This window comes from Littorina saxatilis, linkage group LG3 (assembly GCF_037325665.1).
Source record: "Littorina saxatilis isolate snail1 linkage group LG3, US_GU_Lsax_2.0, whole genome shotgun sequence".
Classification (NCBI taxonomy): Eukaryota; Metazoa; Mollusca; class Gastropoda; order Littorinimorpha; family Littorinidae; genus Littorina; species Littorina saxatilis.
The window spans coordinates 24,361,444-24,383,693 of NC_090247.1; the positions used below are offsets into that span (position 1 = coordinate 24,361,444).

Below are 22,250 nucleotides of genomic sequence, written 5' to 3' on the forward strand. Positions count from 1 at the left end.
ATATGTGTGTGTGCGTGCGCTCATGTGTGTGTGTTGGAAAGATTACATGAAAATCACCAACAAAAACTTTCAACGAAAAAAAACCCAACAAAATCCGAAACAGACAGGCTGCTAACGTTCCAAATCAAGAATCAAAAAACAAAAGTGAACAAACGATTTAAGAGACACGATCGACAGAAAAAAATTAATGTTACAGTGCCTCATCCCCAAGATCGTCGAAGCAATGTTAAGGCGGCGATTACAAAAAAAAAAAACAACAACAACGAAAGAAAATAACAGGTCAAACAAAGAAAAGTGAAAACACCTACTTTGGTGTGAGCTTCGTCATCACACTGAGTAATGTGTAACATGTGTAATGTGTAACACTCTTCTGTCAGAATGTGACGTCACTTCCATGGAGCTATGTCTGTAGTATCCCATTGTGGGTTGAATGACACACTGGGAAGATTTCACCTCTTCCTCAATCTCTTCGCTTTCCCTGTGGTAGGAGAGAGAGCGGAGCAGAGAAAGAAGTGTAAAACTTGATATGTCCAGAGTTTGCGTGAGGTTATACAATGTTTTACAAGTCAGCACTATCAGTCTGTAGTCGGGAATCACCACTTGATTGACAGCACTTGATTAACAACATTTGATTGACAGCGCGTGCACGTGCACTCCGCACAAAGAGTCACGCCTCCGTGAACTCAGCATCACGGTGTATAATAAGGATTGCCAATCAGGAAAATATAGTGTATATAATATATATACACACAGTTTTCACAGAAACGCTGCGCACACTTCCAACGTCAGGCCTACAGTTGAAACTCCATCGGTTTCTGTGATTGACGCTGCATGTACAACACCTGCAGTGACGTCACTTTGCGTTCACCACTTCTCCTTGTCCGAGGTGATGTCGTGGCGAGCGTAGTCATAGATCGGGTTGGCCACGCCCCCCACCGCCCCCACCTCCTCCCCCTCCTCGGGCAGGATGACGACGTCGTACACGTGTTTTTCACGCTGGCTGTGGGGCGGGTCCCTGACGGTGTTGGCAACGTTGTCGTAGTGGCTAGCGAGGGAGGGGTTGACGATGGCGAGCGGCTCGGGGTCAGGGCCCACGTAGCGCACGATGTAGCGGTCCTCGTCATCATCCGGGCTCCGTCTGCACACAGCCAAGGTCACACAGCGGGGTCAAGGTCACACAGCGGACTCGAGGTCACACATCGGGGGTCAAGGTCAAATAGCAAAGTAGTGCACGCCCTTTTTGTGATAAGCCCTACCTTTACAATAATACTCAACGATTCTCTCTCTCACTGTGGGGACTGGAGGCCCTCTCCGCCCTCCACGTATGCTTCTTATCTCCCCTTCCTCACTATTGCAATAACCATTCCATATTCTCACCACCCCACTCACTCAAATTTCCCCAAACCCCCACCCCACTCACCAACCCACCCTCTCAACAATCGCCCAAACCACCACCCTCCCACCACCGTTGCCTCTCAGCGGTGTTTAATTAAACAACAAGATTGTTAAAGGTATTGGGGGAACACACCAGGGCTTTGCTTCCACGGCAGGGCTGATCAAGATGTTCTATTGACATTTACTTCAAAATACCAAAGCTTGAGAGAGAGAGAGAGAGAGAGAGAGAGAGAGAGAGAGAGAGAGAGAGAGAGAGAGAGAGAGAGGGAAAGAGAGAATGAAAAGAGAGAGAGAGAGGGAGAGAGAGGAGAGGGAGAGAGCGAGGGAGAGAGAGAGAAGAGGGAGAGAGAGAGAGAGAGAGGAGAGGGAGAGAGCGAGAGAGAGAAAGAGAGAGAGAGGAGAGAGAATTGAATTGAATTGAATTGAACTTTATTTAACAAGGATTAAGATTTAAGGCTACGCCTTTTCTTACAATCTGTCCTTGGAGAGAGAGAGAGAGAGAGAGAGAGAGGGAGAGAGAGAGAGAGAGAGAGAGAGAGAGAGAGAGAGAGAGAGAGAGAGGGGGTGGGGGTGTGGGAGAAAGGGCGACTACCAGTGCGTCACCCTGTCACTCTATAACAAGAGTGAAGACGAGGACCACATCACACTGACTTCTTGCTGCGCCAGATGACGACGATGACGATGATGGTGAGAAGAACGACGAGAAAGGCGACGACACTCACACCGATGGCCACCCCGGTGTTGAGAGAACTGTCGTTGTCGTCGTTATTACCTCCCTTGGTCGTGTCCCCTGCCGTCACTGCAAGATACGTCCAATATAAACTTTAACTATGACACTCATGCCCGTGTCCTTTCATTCAAACTTTCTTTGCCATTAAATAGGCACTTCACTTTGCTATCTGACACACTCAGATTTGGAATGAAACATGTCTTTTACTGGGGTCCGTCCCGTGACCGCCGCCAAAAAAAGGGCACTCCCAAAGTCGACCTGAAAAAAACGTGAGCTACCTTGAAAAAATATGGAGAAAAAAAAATCAGAATATTGATTGTTTGTTTGTTTGTTCGTTCATGGGCTGAAACTCCCACGGCTTTTACGTGTATGACCGTTTTTACCCCGCCATTTAGGCAGCCATACGCCGCTTTCGGAGGAAGCATGCTGGGTATTTTCGTGTTTCTATAACCCACCGAACTCTGACATGGATTACAGGATCCTTTTCGTGCGCACTTGGTCTTGTGCTTGCGTGTACACACGGGGGTGTTCAGACACCGAGGAGAGTCTGCACACAAAGTTGACTCTGAGAAATAAATATCTCGCCGAACGTGGGGACGAACTCACGCTGACAGCGGCCAACTGGATACAAATCCAGCGCGCTACCGACTGAGCTACATCCCCGCCCAGAATATTGATAATTTGGCAAACGACACCGAACAAAACGACACTGAATTAAGTACATAGACCTCATGCACTAGAACAGCGCAATGAACACTGAACTAAGTACATAGACCTCGATAGAACAGCCTGTAATGAACACTGAACTAAGTACATAGACCTCGCTGGAACAGCGTAATGAACACTGGCGGTCAAACTGCTTACAGTCTCTCGTGACGTTTCTTCCTGGTGCAGTTGACGACATCAGTGTTGACGTCACGCTTGTGAGGGTGTATGACGTGGGTTGTGGTTGGGGAGTGACAGAGGTACAGCGATGCTGGTCCCACACATCTAGCTCTGTGGTCCGTCCGCACCGAGCCTCCAGCATGCCGCCGTCTGAGGCTGTGAGACACGACCAGGCTGCTTCGGTCAGCTTCTAACATCATAACTGTACGTTTTCTCTTTTTGTTTTCTTCTACCTCTTTCATTTTACGCCCAAAAAAGCATACCTATGGTTATTCTTGTCACCTTCGAAAAATAAAGATTTGTCATTGTCTTTCTGTCTCTCTCTCTTTCTCTCCCTTGGAAAGCGAGGCAGAAGAGACTTGATGTTTGATTCGTGACATGAAAAATGTACCCCTCGGTATTACCGTTACCAGAAAGTTTTCATGGTTGATACACTGTTTGCTACGATGTATATATCTATATGGTGAGGTGACTATTAGCAAGCAACTGCCAAAAATATTTAACACCATGTATATACATTTGATTCGATTACGTGAAATGCTGATTTTGTACATTTTCTCTTTTCTTTTTACCATTGTAAAAACCAAATCCCTGGTTATACAATTAAACAATCCAATCCAATCTCTCACTCTCTCTCTCTCTCGCACTCTCTCTCTCTTTCTCTCTCTCTCTCTCTCTCTCTTTCTCTCTGTCTTTTTGCCTCTCTCTCTCTGTCTCTCTGTCTCTCTCTGGCGTCTAAAAGCGCTATCGCCTTCCTAGTGTCTGACCTGTGACCCGGAAGAGAATTTTGCCCGTGTGGTTGGCGGGAAGGTGAAGGCTGAAGATGACGAGGTTGGACTGTGACACGAACACTCCCCCTCCCTCACCCCTCTCTCCCTCGTCCAGCTGTGAGCAAAGAAAGCAGCAACGCTCAAAACAAGTGTACACTTCTACGCACAAAGCTATGACACATTTTCCTGACTGGCAATATACTCATACGAAACCACAGCTCACAACGAGCAATGAAACTCTGGTTGTGTAACAATAGGGAAAAAGAGGGCTAAAACAAGGGCAACACCTAGTTTACTGTAGCTAGCGAGAGCCATTGTACGGTGCCAGTCAGTGGCATAAGGGCAATGGCTATGTTCACCTGGTTGTTAGTGGCATAACGACAATGGCTATGTTCTTGTTCACCTGATTGTGGCTGCAGTCCAGGGTTAAAGTCAGAGAGCTGTTGCCCCCATCCTCCATGACGACGGTCTCCAGGCAACGCCCCGCTTTGTTGGAGGTCAAGGCCAGCTGCAGCACGGTGAAGACGAGGCTCTGACGACACGGCGCTGTGACGTGGCAAGTGCATGACGTGTTGCGTTGCTCGCTGTTGACGTGGTACACGTTGCTCTCCAGGTACAGCTCCGTGTGTTGTGTCGTGCTGCCCGCGTCACACACGTCGCCCAGCAACCCCACTGTCGACAGTCACAATCAGGCCTTCATCAAACAACTCAAAGCCCCGCTATATCATTCGCTATCGTTCGCTATCACTGTATTATTACCATTCCAGTGCACCATATGGCTTTTGGACCAATCAGGCCTGATTCTAGGTGACCCTCTAAATGTTATAACGTTTTTGTTTTTCACGCTAAAAAGTAACAAGACAAGACTACTCGAAATTTCTTTTGGTCGAAATAGACGGTAATAAAACCGTTATTTCTAATATGCTGACTGTTACTGTTAGCAAAATTTAATGATAACAGACATGTCTCACAAATGATATCAGCATTCTCCTCCGGCTCATGGCTAATAATCCATTTTCTCGACATGTCTGTTATCAGTTGCTAACAGTCAGGATATTAGAAATAACTCATATTATTGGCAATATTGTTCGCTATATCATTCGCTATATTATTCACAAAATCTAAGGAATTGTAGCCACGGAATGTTTAGGTTAAGGTTATCGGAGGTCGTCTAGGCCCGGAACTCACTGTTGATACAACTGTACTCCACCCAGGCAGAGTGGGAGTAAGCCCCGTAGGTGAGAGCCCCGTCCTGTGTGGGGGGACACGCTCCACTGACCGTGGCTCTCCTCAGGCTGGGGTAACACTCCTTACTCCCGTCACACTTCTTGCGCAGCTCAGCCAGCCCTGCACAGGGTCAAGGCAACACATGGCATTAACTGAACGAATAATAAACTAAAATCATTACAATGAACAATAAATACCAAAAAAGTGTCGCACTGTTTGACACCTGAAAAGTCGTAGCGCATCAACTTCATGTCCCCACTAGGTCACTAGGTCGCTAGTTACCTGTGAAGACGATAAGCTAGGTAAGTCAGTCAAATGAAAGTCTGTGCCATGGTCCAATCACCCCCCCCCCCCCCACCTCCTTTCCCCCAGCCCTAACTCTAAACCTGCTCTTGGTTTAAACAATGTTTATTCATATTTACATGTTCAGGAAATGTACATGGACATAGGGTGAAGACAACAACAAGCCTACGGCTTATGGTGGTGTCTTCAAACACATTTACAATAAGAACATGGCAGACAAGCCCTTACACAGTAAATAAAAACAATCCGTAAATTTTACTCAAAATATTTACCAAATTTAGGAGAGAAAAGAAAAGACGAAAAGAAGGTGAGAAAACACCAAAGAAAATAAAGTAAACACACATACACATCTAACCAGAAGAATGCGTAAAGGATAATAATCGGTGATTAAACAAATCAAGAACAAATATTTGGGGACAAGTATTCAGACCGGGGGAGGGGAGGCTTAGGGGGGGGGGGGGGGAGGTGGAATAGAGAGAAGTTTTCAGTGTTCTGAGTCGCAACATAAAACACTCTATGATTCTTCTTTATGACCTTCTTGACTCGAAAACACGCAGTCCCGGGCCGGGTCGTAGCCAGGACAACAGCTGTTCCTGGGAGCCATGACGTCACAGCCCATGACGTCAGGCGTTAGCGCGTGCAGGATGCGCTCCACAGAGATGAGACCCGGCGCGCCCTTGTTGAGACAAGTGATCTCAAAGTCGTGTGAGATATCTCTGCCCTGCAGGCACGCTGCTCGCGTCGTGTTGTACAGCGGGGAACTCACGTCTGCAACAAGTAGAAATGATCACGTGACGTTTCACTAAGGGCCGCTGAAGTTCATGAGTAGCTCAGTTCTTGATCAGTTGAACAGGTTTGCTTTTAGCTGCTTAAAACTTAGCTTAGATGAAGTTTAAAGAAAATTGTATCACAAAATAAGACCCGAGATCGACTTCCATGCTGAAATAAATCGTCACAACGAATTGTGAATGGCAGAGAACTTATACGCAAGCCGCGGAACAGGAACATTTAAAGATAATGGTTTCCACAAACTGAGCAAGGCTCGCCACTATGATTGTTGCATACTGATGAAATGAGCTCACAGAAGGAGAAACAGATAAATCAGTAAGCGCTCAAAGCAAACCGACCTTGCTGAGCAGGAGGCGGGGTGGTGGGGGCGGAGCACTGGCTCAGGTCAGTCAGCAGTGATTGACGGGCCGGCTGTCCGCACACCACCTCCACTGGGGCTCCCTGCGTGGCTGAAAAGGAAAAGTCAAACCTCAACACAACTGTTTACACATATACAATAACAGTGATGCTGATTACATGTTTCAACAACTCTCAGAAGAAATCGCTCTTAAAGCAGAACATCCGTTGCCAGCGACATGGGATGTAGTGAAGGACATACAGTAGATCGATAGTGGCGCTGTACGTGTGTATATATATATATATATATGTGTGTGTGTGTGTATGTGTGTGTGTGTATGTATGTGTGTGTGTGTGTGTGTGTGTGTGTGCGTGTGTGTGTGTGAGTGTGTGTGTGTAGTTGACTGACCAGTGACCACTACCAGCACCCTGCCCGTGGTGTTGTTCGTGACGTCAAGGTCAAAGGTCGCCACGCTGGACTGGCTGGTGAAGATCGTCCCTGCTTTGCCTGGCAACAAGGGGTCGTAGCTGCAGTTGATGCTGGCGAGGACACCCCCACCCTCTCCCTCCGTCACCACCACTCTCTCCCTGCATCCCCCCTCGGCGTCATGGCTGAGGTCAAGGTCAAGCACCTGTAATCACACGTTGTCTTGGAAACATATATTCTCACAGCGCGATTTTTCAACCATAGAACCATTGTTTTTTTTAGGCTTCCTGATCATCGTTTTGAAAGAGAGAGAGAGATGATGATGATGATGAAACTTTATTTTTCAAGGATAGAGAGAGAGAGAGAGAGAGAGAGAGAGAGAGAGAGAGAGAGAGAGAGAGAGAGACAGACAGACAGACAGACAGACAGACAGACAGAGTCGGAGAGACAGAGAAATAGAGACACACAGAGACAGAGACAGACAGACATAGACAGATAGACAGAGAGACAGACAGAGAGAAAGACAGAGACAGACCGAGACAGATACAGAGAGAGAGAGACAGAAACAGAGAGAGACAGAAACAGAGAGAGACAGAGAGGGAGAAGGAGATACAGACGGAGAGGAAGACAGAGACAGTCAGAGACAAAGACAGAGACAGAGAGACAGATAGCGCATATTAAATCAAATAACGAGGCAAGCAAACAACAAGCATCCAATCAAGTAGGGGCCTACAAATGCATTGCCTTGTTGTTCAAATATTTGAAATAATTGTCGTGCACTTGCTTGTGATTCATTTACCTTGAAAATGAGAGAATTCCGGCAGGCGGTGGTGACGACACAGGAACAGGTCTTGTTGCTATGGTGACGGTTGTCATGGAGGAAGTTGGTTTCCAGAAACACGTGATCACCCGTCACTGTTGTGTTGGCGGCACACACGTCACTCAGCAGCGCCGCTGTTGACAGACAGATAGGATGGTGATCGTCAGTGATAGTCAGTGATAGTTTGTGATAGTCAGTGATAGTTTATGATAGTCAGTGATAGTTTGTGATAGTCAGTGATAGCCAGTGATAGTCAGTGATAGTTCGTGACAGTCAGGGCAATGACGGTCTTTGTGGAGGATATCAACAGACGCATTAAATGCATTCACCCACATCATTGTGTCTGCTCATGATACCGCCGCTGCTCAAAAGATAGAATACACTATAGCGAGAACAGACATGTAAGACACAGACAGACACAGGGGTAGCCTGCTCACTGCTGACACATACATGATTGTGAGATGCGGACAGAATTGACTTGAACTGAACTTTATTTTACAAGAATTAAGATTTAAGGCTAAACAAAAAATACAAAAAATACAAAGATTTAAGGCTAGGCCTTTTCTTACAATCTGTCATTGTAGGATACAAGGGTAGCTACTCACAGCTGGCACAGACGAACTCCACGCGAGCGAAGTCCGAGTACCGGCCGTATGTCGCCCCGTTCCCCCTGTCCGGGCACTGGTCAGCCACTGTCGCTCTGTCCAGACTGGTCTCACACGTCACCAGCCCGTCACACCTGGCCTTGACCGCTCTCACCTGGTGACACACCTTTCAGTTACCAGTGTAGGCCTATGTGTGTTTCTCGCTTTTAGGCCGTGCATGTACGCATTTACTCTTGCCAGTCTCTCTATATAGTTAAAGGCACAGTGCGCCTCCCGTAAACCATCCCAGATACTCTCAGGCTTTTACACACAGTACAAACACCCTTTTGTTTAAAGGCACAGTAAGCCTCCCGTAAACCATCACAGATACTGTAAGGCTTTTACACACAGTACAAACACCCTTCCATTTGAACGCTCACCAAACGGGAACATCCTAGGTGCCCTATAGTCCAGGCATATTAGAGAACAACGTTGAAGTGACAATGACTAGGTTTAAAATGTCCCTTATCAGAAAGTTCAACCTCATTCGTTTGATGTTTATTAAGCACATTTTCATATAAAGTTGGCGCTTCATACGGAAAAATGGCTTTGAAATTGACCCAAATCCTTCTTTGGGCTCTGTAAATGTCGTTTGGGGGTATGGTTGTAAAATGGTATCTACTGGTCACCCCAATGTATAAACTGAAAACTCTTTCTGCACCAGAACACGCAGAAAGGATTGTATCTGCCTGATGTCTGATGCTTTTCAAAATCCCCAACCACTAACACCTTCAAAACGGACTTTAACTGACACTGTTGTTTTTCCCTATATAATCCTTACTATTTTTCCGAGACGTCGTCGTGTTGTGTATTTAGCTTGCCACAACCTCATACATGGTCCTAAAAGTTAAAGTTGAAGAAAATACTAAAGATAAATGAAAAAGCTGACGCAGTGTCATTCGCACCGTGAATCCCCCCATGGGAACATACTAAAGTCTGGTTCCAAATAGGCTCAATTTCCTTCTATTTCTTTGTATTTCTGCCTCGTAGGGGTAGGGGTGTTCAAACCAAAGGCACCTTTAAACCAAAATTCAAATCACACATCTTACAATACTAAGACACTCAGCAGTAAAAGGGTGTCTGCTGGTAAAAAATTCCAAACAATCCTAAAAGTACTTCACTACTAAAAGTGCTTTTAAAAAGAGCCGTTATTTTTCCCTCTATATTCAGTATTGTGTTTTCTGCGAACATGTAGTCTATTTAGATGGTTGTCGTGTGCACTTGAGTTGCTAAAGCGTTTTCAGTTGGGCATATGTCGAAAAGCAAAGAATTAGCCCTTTGAAAACCATCAGAACTGTCACACAAAAATAACATTTACCTATCTCACCAACTGACCAAACATAGGGCTTTTCCTTATGTATTATGTATTGTCGTGTTTTTTGTAGCATACTTGTGAAAACAGCCACCACTGTTGTAAATGATACTTTAAAGAGCATTATTTCATTTTTACAGTTGAAGGACAACCTGGACTGCCGTATATTACAGCTGTTTTACAATCAGCCAAAATTTTCTTAACAAACGTATGTTAAGAACAACTCCCATAGTGAAATTGAAGGAAAACAAATTGAAAATCCCCCTGCCATAGAGGAGCTAAAGAATCAACAATAAACGACTGCATGGATAGCTTGATGCACGAATGCATTGCGGACATGTTTGTCTCCAACCAAGAGAAAGTTCCAAAAAATCCCTTTTGTGCTTCTTATTATACAGTGACGTCAAAGACAGCCTTTTCTGCTGTTCATACATTCAGGGGTTATGGTTACACTAAACGACGTAGTTGTAGCCATACTGCCATCCAGATTTATTTTTTCCTTGCGAGCAGTCACAGGGTGTTTGTGCTGTCTGCCAACCGTTAGATGACCCCGCCCAAGTCTGTTAAGGGACCGTTTGACCGTTATAGAACGCGTCTTTTTGATTTTTTGGCACAGTTGGAAACGGTTGATTTTTATCCCTACCATTGTTTCCAAACATTATATAGGAATGTTTTGTGAACAACGGATAATAGCCGCTACTCGCATGTGTAGCAAAAGTGAGCGTACATACTCACCCTGGTCGTCCAGCCGTTGTCCGTTGCCCGTCTTTATCTGTCTGTACTGAACATTACCTTTGGATATTTCTCCAACGCTATGAAGTGAAGAAACACCAAATGTTGCAAAATGTTGTATGACCCCAAGAGCTCAAAAAAGATACTTGAGAACCTTGACCTTACCTTAAGGTCAAGGTCACAGGGAGAATGAATGTGGTCTAAAAACTGCAAAATTTCACATTGTGCCAGTTTTCTGGAAAACAAATTAAAAACAGCGGGCTTAGTTTTGTATGGTATACAAGAAAAAGAAAGCCTTATCTTCTGATACCATTTTGGTTGACCTCGCTTCAATGTCAAGGTCACAGGAGTCCTTCAAAGTTGAATTGTATACATGTTTTGAAGTGACCTTGACCCTGAACTATGAAAAAAATCTTTCAAACTTCATAATTGTGTGGGGCACATGTTATATACTGATATTGAGCCACATTTAGTCACATATCATCAAGGTCAAGGTCACTTTGCCCCTTATGAAATGTGACTGAAACGGGCAATTGAATCACTAAAAGTGACAATGTCTCTTTGTAGAAAGTGCCAATAAGTATGTTTATGCTTCCTATGTCTTGAATTGATAGCCTTGTGATGTGTGACCTTTGATGATCTTGACCTTGGCCAAAGGTCATGTGTAATTTGGTAGGAAAAATCTGTAAAACAGTTCTAATAGTGTACAATGTCCTTGCCAGCTTCAGTTGTTAGACCTTCACCTTCAAGGTCACCTGAAGGTCAAGGTCACTTTAAGACAAAGGTCAAGCATGAGAGTCGCATGGGCTTTGCTTTGTTAAGATTTTTTACCAAGACACATGGATTTCTTTACCCGGCTTGGTCACATTTTTCATAGGGGTCAATGTGACCTTGACCCTAACGATATGTGACCAGATGTGGCTCACTATGAAATTCTAACAAACGCCCCACTCAGTGTTTAAGTTTGTAAGAGATATCGTCCATAGTAAAGTTAAAGGGGCAAGTTCACATCAAAATATGTCTACAATTCAACTTTGAAGGGCTCCTCTGACCTTGACATTGAAGCGAGGTCAACCAAAATGGTATCAGAAGATAAGGCTTTCTTTTTCTTGTATACCATACAAAACTAAGCCCGCTGTTTTTAATTTGTTTTCCAGAAAACTGGCACAATGTGAAATTTTGCAGTTTTTAGATCACATTCATTCTCCCTGTGACCTTGACCTTAAGGTAAGGTCAAGGTTCTCAAGTATCTTTTTTGAGCTCTTGGGGTCATACAACATTTTGCAACATTTGGTGTTTCTTCACTTCATAGCGTTGGAGAAATATCCAAAGGTAATGTTCAGTACAGACAGATAAAGACGGGCAACGGACAACGGCTGGACGACCAGGGTGAGTATGTACGCTCACTTTTGCTACACATGCGAGTAGCGGCTATTATCCGTTGTTCACAAAACATTCCTATATAATGTTTGGAAACAATGGTAGGGATAAAAATCAACCGTTTCCAACTGTGCCAAAAAATCAAAAAGACGCGTTCTATAACGGTCAAACGGTCCCTTAACAGACTTGGGCGGGGTCATCTAACGGTTGGCAGACAGCACAAACACCCTGTGACTGCTCGCAAGGAAAAAATAAATCTGGATGGCAGTATGGCTACAACTACGTCGTTTAGTGTAACTATAACCCCTGAATGTATGAACAGCAGAAAAGGCTGTCTTTGACGTCACTGTATAATAAGAAGCACAAAAGGGATTTTTTGGAACTTTCTCTTGGTTGGAGACAAACATGTCCGCAATGCATTCGTGCATCAAGCTATCCATGCAGTCGTTTATTGTTGATTCTTTAGCTCCTCTATGGCAGGGGGATTTTCAATTTGTTTTCCTTCAATTTTACTATGGGAGTTGTTCTTAACATACGTTTGTTAAGAAAATTTTGGCTGATTGTAAAACAGCTGTAATATACGGCAGTCCAGGTTGTCCTTCAACTGTAAAAATGAAATAATGCTCTTTAAAGTATCATTTACAACAGTGGTGGCTGTTTTCACAAGTATGCTACAAAAAACACGACAATACATAATACATAAGGAAAAGCCCTATGTTTGGTCAGTTGGTGAGATAGGTAAATGTTATTTTTGTGTGACAGTTCTGATGGTTTTCAAAGGGCTAATTCTTTGCTTTTCGACATATGCCCAACTGAAAACGCTTTAGCAACTCAAGTGCACACGACAACCATCTAAATAGACTACATGTTCGCAGAAAACACAATACTGAATATAGAGGGAAAAATAACGGCTCTTTTTAAAAGCACTTTTAGTAGTGAAGTACTTTTAGGATTGTTTGGAATTTTTTACCAGCAGACACCCTTTTACTGCTGAGTGTCTTAGTATTGTAAGATGTGTGATTTGAATTTTGGTTTAAAGGTGCCTTTGGTTTGAACACCCCTACCCCTACGAGGCAGAAATACAAAGAAATAGAAGGAAATTGAGCCTATTTGGAACCAGACTTTAGTATGTTCCCATGGGGGGATTCACGGTGCGAATGACACTGCGTCAGCTTTTTCATTTATCTTTAGTATTTTCTTCAACTTTAACTTTTAGGACCATGTATGAGGTTGTGGCAAGCTAAATACACAACACGACGACGTCTCGGAAAAATAGTAAGGATTATATAGGGAAAAACAACAGTGTCAGTTAAAGTCCGTTTTGAAGGTGTTAGTGGTTGGGGATTTTGAAAAGCATCAGACATCAGGCAGATACAATCCTTTCTGCGTGTTCTGGTGCAGAAATAGTTTTCAGTTTATACATTGGGGTGACCAGTAGATACCATTTTACAACCATACCCCCAAACGACATTTACAGAGCCCAAAGAAGGATTTGGGTCAATTTCAAAGCCATTTTTCCGTATGAAGCGCCAACTTTATATGAAAATGTGCTTAATAAACATCAAACGAATGAGGTTGAACTTTCTGATAAGGGACATTTTAAACCTAGTCATTGTCACTTCAACGTTCCCTTCACTAAAGTGGCTAAGATGCCTGGACTACTACGCAGGGACCTACGTAAAGAGCGAGCAATTTTCAAAGAATTAATTTTGCGGATTGTGTCAGAGACAATCGGACCGTACGTGGTGCGTTTTGGCGCTAGACCTAACTTTTAAAATCTAAATAATAAATTGACAGCTTGTTACACAAACATTCTTAAATCATAAAAGAATTCTTTTTTTCATCAAGACAAGATCAGTACAATTCGAAGTTTTGAAAGTTTGAAAAAAGAAAAGCCCGGAAGCAGGGTCACGCAAGGTCGTGGTTCTCGTAGCAGACGACGGTTTATACCTTTCGCCAGTTCCTCAAAAATAAATTCTTTGAAAATTGCTCGCTCTTTACGGAGGGCACCTAGGATGTTTACTGTGAGGCTTACTGTGCCTTTAATCATCCAAAATGTGTGATTGTAGTGCTAGGCAACGTGTGTTATTATTGTCTATATTCTGAGAGTTTACAAATGTGGTGCGAGTAGATACACTTTTATTTTGTTGTAATTACCAATTTGGACAATGAAGGGATCTTGTCTTGACTGTTGCTTCAACGCCCGCCGCTGACAAGAACTTATACACAAGGAATACACTTGCCAACATTACCTCCTCCTCGCTTGAAAATACACAGTCCCGGGCCGGGTCATAGGGGTCAGGACAGCACGTGACTCTGGGCGCCGTGACGTCACATCCGCTGGTGTTGGGGGTGAGACCGTGGATGACCCGAGTGACGGAGATGAGACTTGGGGTGACCGTGTGGTGGCAGTCGATGTCCACGTGGCTTGACCGGTCCCTCCCTCTCATACACACCAGGGGGGAGGTGTGGCTGTAACGGTCTGTCCCTGCTGGACATGAAGGTACGAGGTTAACTATCATTTGCACGTAATTTATGATAACACTGATAATGAATGAACGTAACGCTGATTAGTACTCCAGTTGAAAGCGACGTCACAGGAGGAAAGTGTAAAGTGTAACTGTCTTTCCTTGCTGGACATGGAGGTAAGACGTCAACTATCATTTGCTCGTAATTCATTAGTAAGAATTCTTTCGTGTTTTAACAATGTTTGTCTCACAAGCTGTCAATTTATTCTCTAGATTTTAAAAGTTAGGTATAACGCCATAACGAGGCTTCCGATTGTTATCTGTACCTCCACGCGAAATAAATTCGTTGAAAAATGTTCTCTGGCGGTAAGTGCTGAAAGGGAAGGGTGTCTATACTGTATGCGAAAGCCTGGCGGTGTCTGTGATCAGACACTGATGGTTTACGGGAGGCAGAGTGGGCCTTTAAGGGCGCAGATATAGTGTAAGCGAAGCAGGCACAATTGCGTAATGTTTGAGACGGAGGACTTGAGCAGTCTCTGGCAGTCCTACATGGACAAAGACAGCGACACCACACAATGCATCGTAATTTTAACTTGTTCTCTGAGCAATAGCCACGTATTGTGAAAGAAAAGAAAGAGTAGAAGTGGCACAGTGGGTCACCAAGGGCTGCGCCGTTTACTTGTTCAATCAGCAATAGCCACGTATTGTGAAAGAAAAGAAACAGTGGAAGTGGCAAAGTCGTTCTCCAGGGGCTGCGTCTCAGCTTGGAGCGATCCGAGGTCAACTTCTGTGTACGCTCAGAAGATTGAAAACAGCAACACTTTCGCAGCTAAGATACTATCCAAGGCCGGACCTGGGGGGGGGGGGGGGGGTTCCTAGGGTTCCGGAACCCCCCCCCCCTGGCCATCCAATGTACCTCTCAGAGAGAAAAAAAAGTGTTGAAAATGTGTAATTTTGATTCCCAATTGCAAGGAAAGACCAAAAAATGACCTCACAAATGCACAATTTTCTCGGCTTCTGGCAGGCTTTGCCCCCCAGACCCCCCAGCGGGGCGTTGCCCCTGCACCCCACCGGGGCCTGGGCGGCCCCTGGACCCCTGCCTTCAGTTGGAACCCCCCCCCCCCCCCTCAAACGAACTTGGTCCGGCCCTGCTATCTGTACCACAACTGTCTGTCTGTCCACTGTGAAGACCATTGCATTCCTGTGATTGTAATGTTTTGTTTTGTCATAAATTAAACGTTCCAATAACTTATTTTTATTTTTACTCTGCGTGCGCAAGACAAGAGTCTGCAGAGAATGCTTCCCTAACTGATTCGATTCTAGTCATGGGTTCTTTCCACAGAGAGGTGACTGCCACGAGTGTTGAAACTACCCGTAAACACACTCGATAATTAGGCGTGACTCACCCCTGACTCTACAGAGTTCCTCAAGGCCAAACTATATTATTCGGTTCAATCCAATATAATAACAACTTGCAAAACGTATGTATTTTTAAGGACGGTGCATTCTCTACTGGTTTGCTGCACAATACTGACCAGTATTCACGCCATTGCCAGATGTGAAAATGTGCGTTCAGACATTGTGTACCTGAATCAAAACAATAGCAGCATGCAGAATGAAATCATCTCACCTGTTGCAGGAAGAGTAAGCCAAGTCACAAGCAGGTCAGAATAAAATCATCTTTCCTGTTGCAGGTAGAGTAAGCAAAGTCACAAGCAGGTCAGAATGAAATCATCTCACCTGCTGCAGGTCGAGTAAGCAAAGTCACAAGCAGGTCAGAATGAAATCATCTTACCTGCTGCAGGTAGAGTAAGCAAAGTGACAAGCAGGTGACAGGCAGCCAAGACTGTAGCCAGGTGCTCCATGTTGTGCCGCAGACAGCAATGCATCACATCACAATGTGTCACATCATATCACAGTGTGTTACTCGAATCTTAACACAATGTATTACATCCTCCACAAACTTGTCACTCACTCCATCACATCATAATCACGTCACAACACAATGAATTACACCAAAAGACAGTGCATATTATAATAACACGTGTATCACATCATAACACATGTATCACATCACACCACGTTGTATCACATCACTGCACAAAAGACAAAATCAGACAGAGAGCCAATTCCATTGACTTGTCCTCCTTTCTAGTAATTACATTCCGTGTCTTGCAGTGCGGAGCAGGTTGGGGTTTGAATAGATAGGCATTCATTCCGGGTCCTCAAATCGCCTTTGTAGCCTGACGACACACACTTTCTCGCAGCCAGCTTGCCTCTTTTCCGGGGGTTGGAGGTATGTTTTGATGTCACGGCTGACTATACATACAGGCGCTCAGAAGAATGCCTGTCTCACAAGGTAGGCCCATATGCCCTGTCAAGTTCATTGTGGGTGCGTTGGAATATAGGCTGCTGTTGGGAGGATTGACATTAATAACTCCAACTTTATTTTTTCTTCTTCTTCTTCTGCGTTCGTGGGCTGAAACTCCCACATACACTCGTTTTTTTTACACGAGTGGAATTTTACGTGTATGACCATTTTTTTACCCCGCCATTTAGGCAGCCATACGCCGTTTTCGGACGAAGCATGCTGGGTATTTTCGTGTTTCTATAACCGGTCCACCGAACTCTGACATGGATTACAGGATCTTTATCGTGCGCACTTGGTCTTGTGCTTGCGTGTACACACGGGGGTGTTCGGACACCGAGGAGAGTCTGCACACAAAGTTGACTCTGAGAAATAAATCTCTCGCCGAACGTGGGGACGAACTCACGCTGACAGCGGCCAACTGGATACAAATCCAGCGCGCTACCGACTGAGCTACATCCCCGCCCCAACTTTATTTGAATCCAGTTCTTAGTGGAGTGTCAGTAGCCATTACAGTGGCAGCCGGGTCTAAGTCGACCAAAAATGGGTGCACCTCCTGTAGGTGGTTTTCCTGTATACAGGTAATGCACCAAGGTACACACACACTCACACACACACACACACAAACACACGCGCGCAGGGGCAGAGCTCCGTTGGGAAGGAAAACGAATTTTAGCATTTTAGACCAATATTTTGATAGTTCTTGTGTAAGCAAATAATGGACAGAAAGACAATAGTATCATTTAATTTACCTTTTTTTTCCCCCGCGGACAATTTACTATTTTCGCTGAAACGTAATTTTCTTTTCGCGGAAATCCGCGATTTCGCGGACAATTCCCATGCCTGACACAAACAAACAAACACACACACACACACACACGCGCGCACAGACACACACAGACACACACACACACACACACACACACACGCACACACGCGCGCGCGCACACCGTAACACACACACACACGCACACACACACCACACACACACACACAAACACACGCACACACACACATACGCACACACACACACATACGCACACACACACACACGCACACAAACACACAAAGACAGTCGTGTTTTCACCATGCCATTTGTTGTTGTTGTTGTTGTTGTTGTAATTGTTGTTGTAATTGTTGTTGTTGTAATTGTTGTAATTGTTGTTGTTGATGCTGCTGTTGTTGTTGTTGTTGTAATTGTTGTTGTAATTGTTGTTGTTGTTGATGCTGCTGTTGTTGTTGTTGTTGTTGCTGCTGTTGTTGTTGTTGCTGCTGCTGCTGCTGTTGTTGTTGTTGTTGATGCTGCTGTTGTTGTTGTTGTTGTTATTGTTGTAATTGTTGTTGTTGTTGTTGTTGTTCGCACCCAGCAAAAGATTCAGCAGCAAGTTGTGCCTTGTAAAGTCATGCCAGTGCCTCTTGCGCACATTATTGACGAAGCGAAGTAGTTATGTTCGAGATCGCTATTTATGCAGAATTTTTTTTTTAAACCGCTTACTGACAACTATGACTAGACTCTCCACATGGCTGAAGCGCTCAGCAAGATATCGGAATGCGTGAGTTCGGTGTCAGCAATGGACATAGACTGCCTGAATGCTTTATTTTGAGCCTGGAATGAACGACAAGCAGGAAAGCTCAAACACAAACAAACAAACAAACAATCAAACAATCAAACAAACTTACAAACAAACAAACAATCAAACAATCAAACAAACTTACAAACAAACAAACAAACATACAGTTTCAATTGATAGAAAAATATAAACTTTGCGGGTATACAGAGAACACACAATGTGTGTAATAAATGTAATAAAGTTATACACACAGTTGAATCTGGTGGTATGCAGAGTGGTCGGAGGTGGAAGAAGAAAGCGCCCGTTTCAGTGTCATATGTGTGTGTGTGTGGTTGTGTGTGTGTGTGTGTGGTTGTGGTTGTGTGTGTGTGTGTGTGTGTGTGTGAGAGAGAGAGAGAGAGAGAGAGAGAGAGAGAGAGAGAGAGAGAGAGAGAGAGCACACATGTCACACGTGCTTGCAAAAGGACATAGCAGTGTTCAAGATACAGGTAAGCTTTCTGCTTAACTTAATATTCTACCACCTTCTTCCCCCCTCACCCGTCCTTCACATCTTACGTGAGTATAACTGCTGTCTGTGGCTTATGTACACCTAGAAATAAAACATATGGTTGTGTGTGCGTGTTTACTCGCGCGGCTCAGAATAGATCGTCCCTTGAAGCAATGGGTGTTACCCGGCCGAGAAAGCGGCCAGACGGGTTTTGTGTCGCCATTACTGCACGGATAGGACAGCGCAACCCATACACTGATACAGCCTTTTTGTTCAATTTGGCGCACGTATCGTATGAACTTTCCTCACAGTTACACAATTGAAGCTTCAAAGGTTCATGCTTCGCTGTTCAACCATGGCAATAAGGAAAATGTAGTCGACATAACTTTTACGATAACCATTATATTCGTTGTATTTTGAAAACGCGCATCATAGCCTGACAGTCTAAAGTTACACAGTGTGTGTGTATGTGGAGATGACATACAGTTGTACTAGAGGCAAAGAACTTGGAAAGAAATTATGTCTTACCGGTACAATACCCAACTGTGTGTGTGTGTGTGTGTGTGTGTGTGTGTGTGTGTGTGTGTGTGTGTGTGTGTGTGTGTGTGTGTGTGTGTGTGTGTGAGACAGACAGAGACAACCAGCCAGAAAGATAGACATACAGACAGACGGACAAAGAGCGTGGCAGAGAAAGATGTAACCATATTTCAGAAATACCACAAAGAAGCCACATTTTCTTAAATGTATTTATTTCTTATTTACAATGATACTATACAAAAGTAATGACAAACAAGAACATTGTCATTGTATTTACAGATCGAAAACCATTGTATAGCACACTTCGTTGCAGGGCAAGTTATGTCATATCGTTATATTTACATCAAAGGTAGGCCTACATTAGTTTTCATCTGACCACAGGCGACCGAAGAAGCAATCATCATGATGTTCACCGTCTCAGGTACATACATGGACTGGGTGGCCGAGTGGTAACGCACTTGCGCTCGGAAGCGAGAGGTTGCGTGTTCAGGCCTGGGTCAGGCCGCAATTTTCTCCCCCCTTTCCTAACCTAGGTGGTGGGTTCAAGTGCTAGTCTTTCGGATGAGACGAAAAACCGAGGTCCCTTCGTGTACACTACATTGGGGTGTGCACGTTAAAGATCCCACGATTGACAAAAGGGTCTTTCCTGGCAAAATTGTATAGGCATAGATAAAAATGTCCACCAAATACCCGTGTGACTTGGAATAAAGTGTAAAAAAAATTCCATCTCACACGGCATTAAGTCTCAGGGCTTGGAAACATGAATACACGCATGCAGGAAAAAAAAAATGGGTAGCGCCGTATACTGTGTGGCAGCTCGCTTTCCCCAGGGAGAAAGCAGCCCGAATTTCTGTGAGGTTACCCTCATGGACTATATAAAATCTTATCCTCCTTATCCTAATGTTCACATGGGAAAGTATTATCCTTCCACTTGGTAACATACCAACAATCAACAACACGACTGCTTCCTCAGCAGAGTAGAACACGTCATGCAGGTTGATCTTGACAAAGAAGTCACTTACGAAATCAATCCAACAAATCCAGCTCTGCGCAGAAAACAGGCTTTTAATTGTCTGTATGTGTGCACGTGGAAGGATGCCTTTAACGCGTGTAAAACTCTGTGTAAAAGAAGTGTGACGGTTTCTATGAGAGCTGACACCACACTGACGGACTTTGACGCTGAAGGATTTGTATGATTAACAACCAAAAAAACTGGTCACCACAGACATTACGAATCCGGATTTCCGGCATATACCGGAAGAATCCCACCCATGTTAGTGGCACTGATGGCGTATGGCGAACAATAAAACATGAGATCATGAGTAACATTATTTGCTTATTCAAATTCGAATGATTGTATGTGTTTACTATTACCACAAACACTGTGCACATTTTTCACTCCAACATAAATTACCTTTGTCAGTTACAGCATCCAAGAAACAAAAAGTAAAAAAGCAAATGATACAAATATTGCCAAGCATGGTTTACAAACGATGAGAGAACAGTTCAGTTCACAGCATTTATCACAACTGACTGCAGTACGGTCTGCAGTGCAAAAACACTTTGACTGCCACACACACACATATACACACACCACCTCTCTCTCTCTCTCTCTCTCTCTCTCTCTCTCTCTCTCTCTCTCTCTCTCTCTCTCTCTCTCTCTCTCTGTCTCTCTCTTAGTCTTGGTCCATTTTAACAATGAGAAACCATTTCCCAGAAATACAAGCAAACGCAAAATAAGACAAATCAAATAACCTCCACACTAGGCATGGGGGGTACGGACAAGAAAGCGGGTTGACGGAGTTTTGCAGTTCACTAACGCTACATTATCATTGATGTGCTGTTTTCTTCATACGAAAGAGCACTTTGTCAGACAATGCTATGACAATATTAACATGGAACAACCGCACCGACACAGGCTGTAGGAAAGGACAAATCAAGACAATAGGGACAACATAAGGGAGATAAGTTTCGTAAAACGAATATTGTCAGAAAACAGCAGTATCCTCCCTTAGAGCGATAACAGCTTACATAACTTCACACTGAAAGATTATGTAATGCTTCTTTGTCGCCATCAGTTTTCACACAGACAGAGACATCTCATTTTCTCACAAAACGACGTGAAACAAAACACACAGAGAAACATCCCTAGGCACATGGCAGCAATCTACAAATAACAACGTATTCTCCAAGCACTTCAAAAACAAAATTTCCCGGCAAGCACATGACATTTCACCATCAACTGCATATATTCCCTTTGAAGCATTTGGTGAGTCCTATCAATGTCAAGGTCATCGCGCACATCACGCGTGGCAGCCATCTTCATCATGACGTCACCGTTAGTCCCGTCAAAAGGGAGTGTTTGAGTGACAGGCGACACCTCACAATTCCCCTCACACACTAAATAACAATTAAGCCTCCTTTAAAAAAAACCTTAATTTTAAGACTCACTCCTTCTTAAGACCATGCTTTCCCACATTTTCTGTTCACAACCTCTGTAAATTTACCCCCATTTTATGACGTCCTCCTGTATAAGACCTGATTTTTTTCAGATACTGAAGGTCGCGAAAGAGGATTCCACGGTTGTGTGTGCATTATCACATTCCTCGGCACTGCAGGGCGACATTCACTCAGGTGCAGCATGTGGCGGGTTGCGAGAGAAATTGTGCAGACAGCTATGTGTCTGTGTGCTGGGAGCAACGCCACGTGAAATGTTGCCAACGCCGGGCATGGCTGGAGAGGCCACTGACACAGGCCCATGTTTTCCAGCGGGAAGGTGAATGGAGGTATGTCCGACGCTTCGAGTCACGTGTTCGTCACTACCACAGATGATTGCAATGTTTTCACTGAAACGGGCTGTCTTCTTGCTGTTCATATTTTGTCTCTTTATTATCACCCCCCCCCCCCACCTGTTTGTTGACCCAAGCCGTGGACCTGTCTGTCAGGTTGTGTGCAGCATACAGCTTCACACCTTGCACCAAGGCCGTGGGATCAAAAAGCACGCCAGGAAACATCTCTCACTCCCACATTGTGTTCAGTGCTCTCTGACTACCGCCAACAGATGGAGAG

The 22,250-nt window shown here is 44.3% G+C and overlaps 1 protein-coding gene across 2 annotated transcripts; it reads right to left on the bottom strand.

Annotated features, from left to right (window-relative positions):
• Nucleotides 1-102: 102 nt before the first annotated feature.
• LOC138961937 (uncharacterized) lies at nt 103-16,551 on the bottom strand. Of its 2 annotated transcripts, none has more exons than XM_070333621.1 (13): nt 16,014-16,551; nt 14,003-14,238; nt 8,288-8,441; nt 7,662-7,816; nt 6,845-7,067; nt 6,438-6,548; nt 5,845-6,078; nt 4,969-5,127; nt 4,184-4,452; nt 3,778-3,895; nt 2,990-3,166; nt 2,047-2,194; nt 103-1,138 (listed from the first exon to the last, which is right to left on the bottom strand). In XM_070333621.1, the coding sequence occupies exons 1-13, from the start codon at nt 16,105-16,107 to the stop codon at nt 865-867; spliced, it is 2,352 nt and encodes a 783-aa protein (XP_070189722.1). In that variant the 5' UTR covers nt 16,108-16,551; the 3' UTR covers nt 103-864. The 2 variants fall into 2 exon arrangements, with proteins under 2 accessions (XP_070189722.1, XP_070189721.1); XM_070333620.1 differs by having other exon boundaries at nt 14,003-14,241; nt 16,014-16,550.
• Nucleotides 16,552-22,250: the final 5,699 nt, after the last annotated feature.

Bases quoted from the DNA above. Each gene is read 5' to 3' on its own strand.
- LOC138961937 (XM_070333620.1), bottom strand. From the start codon at position 16,107: ATGCATTGCTGTCTGCGGCACAACATGGAGCACCTGGCTACAGTCTTG. The intron at 7,068-7,661 runs GTAAATGAATCA...GTGTGATTACAG, and splicing joins GGAATTCTCTCATTTTCAAG to GTGCTTGACCTTGACCTCAG. The intron at 3,896-4,183 runs GTGAACAAGAAC...CTTTGCTCACAG, and splicing joins TGGACTGCAGCCACAATCAG to CTGGACGAGGGAGAGAGGGG.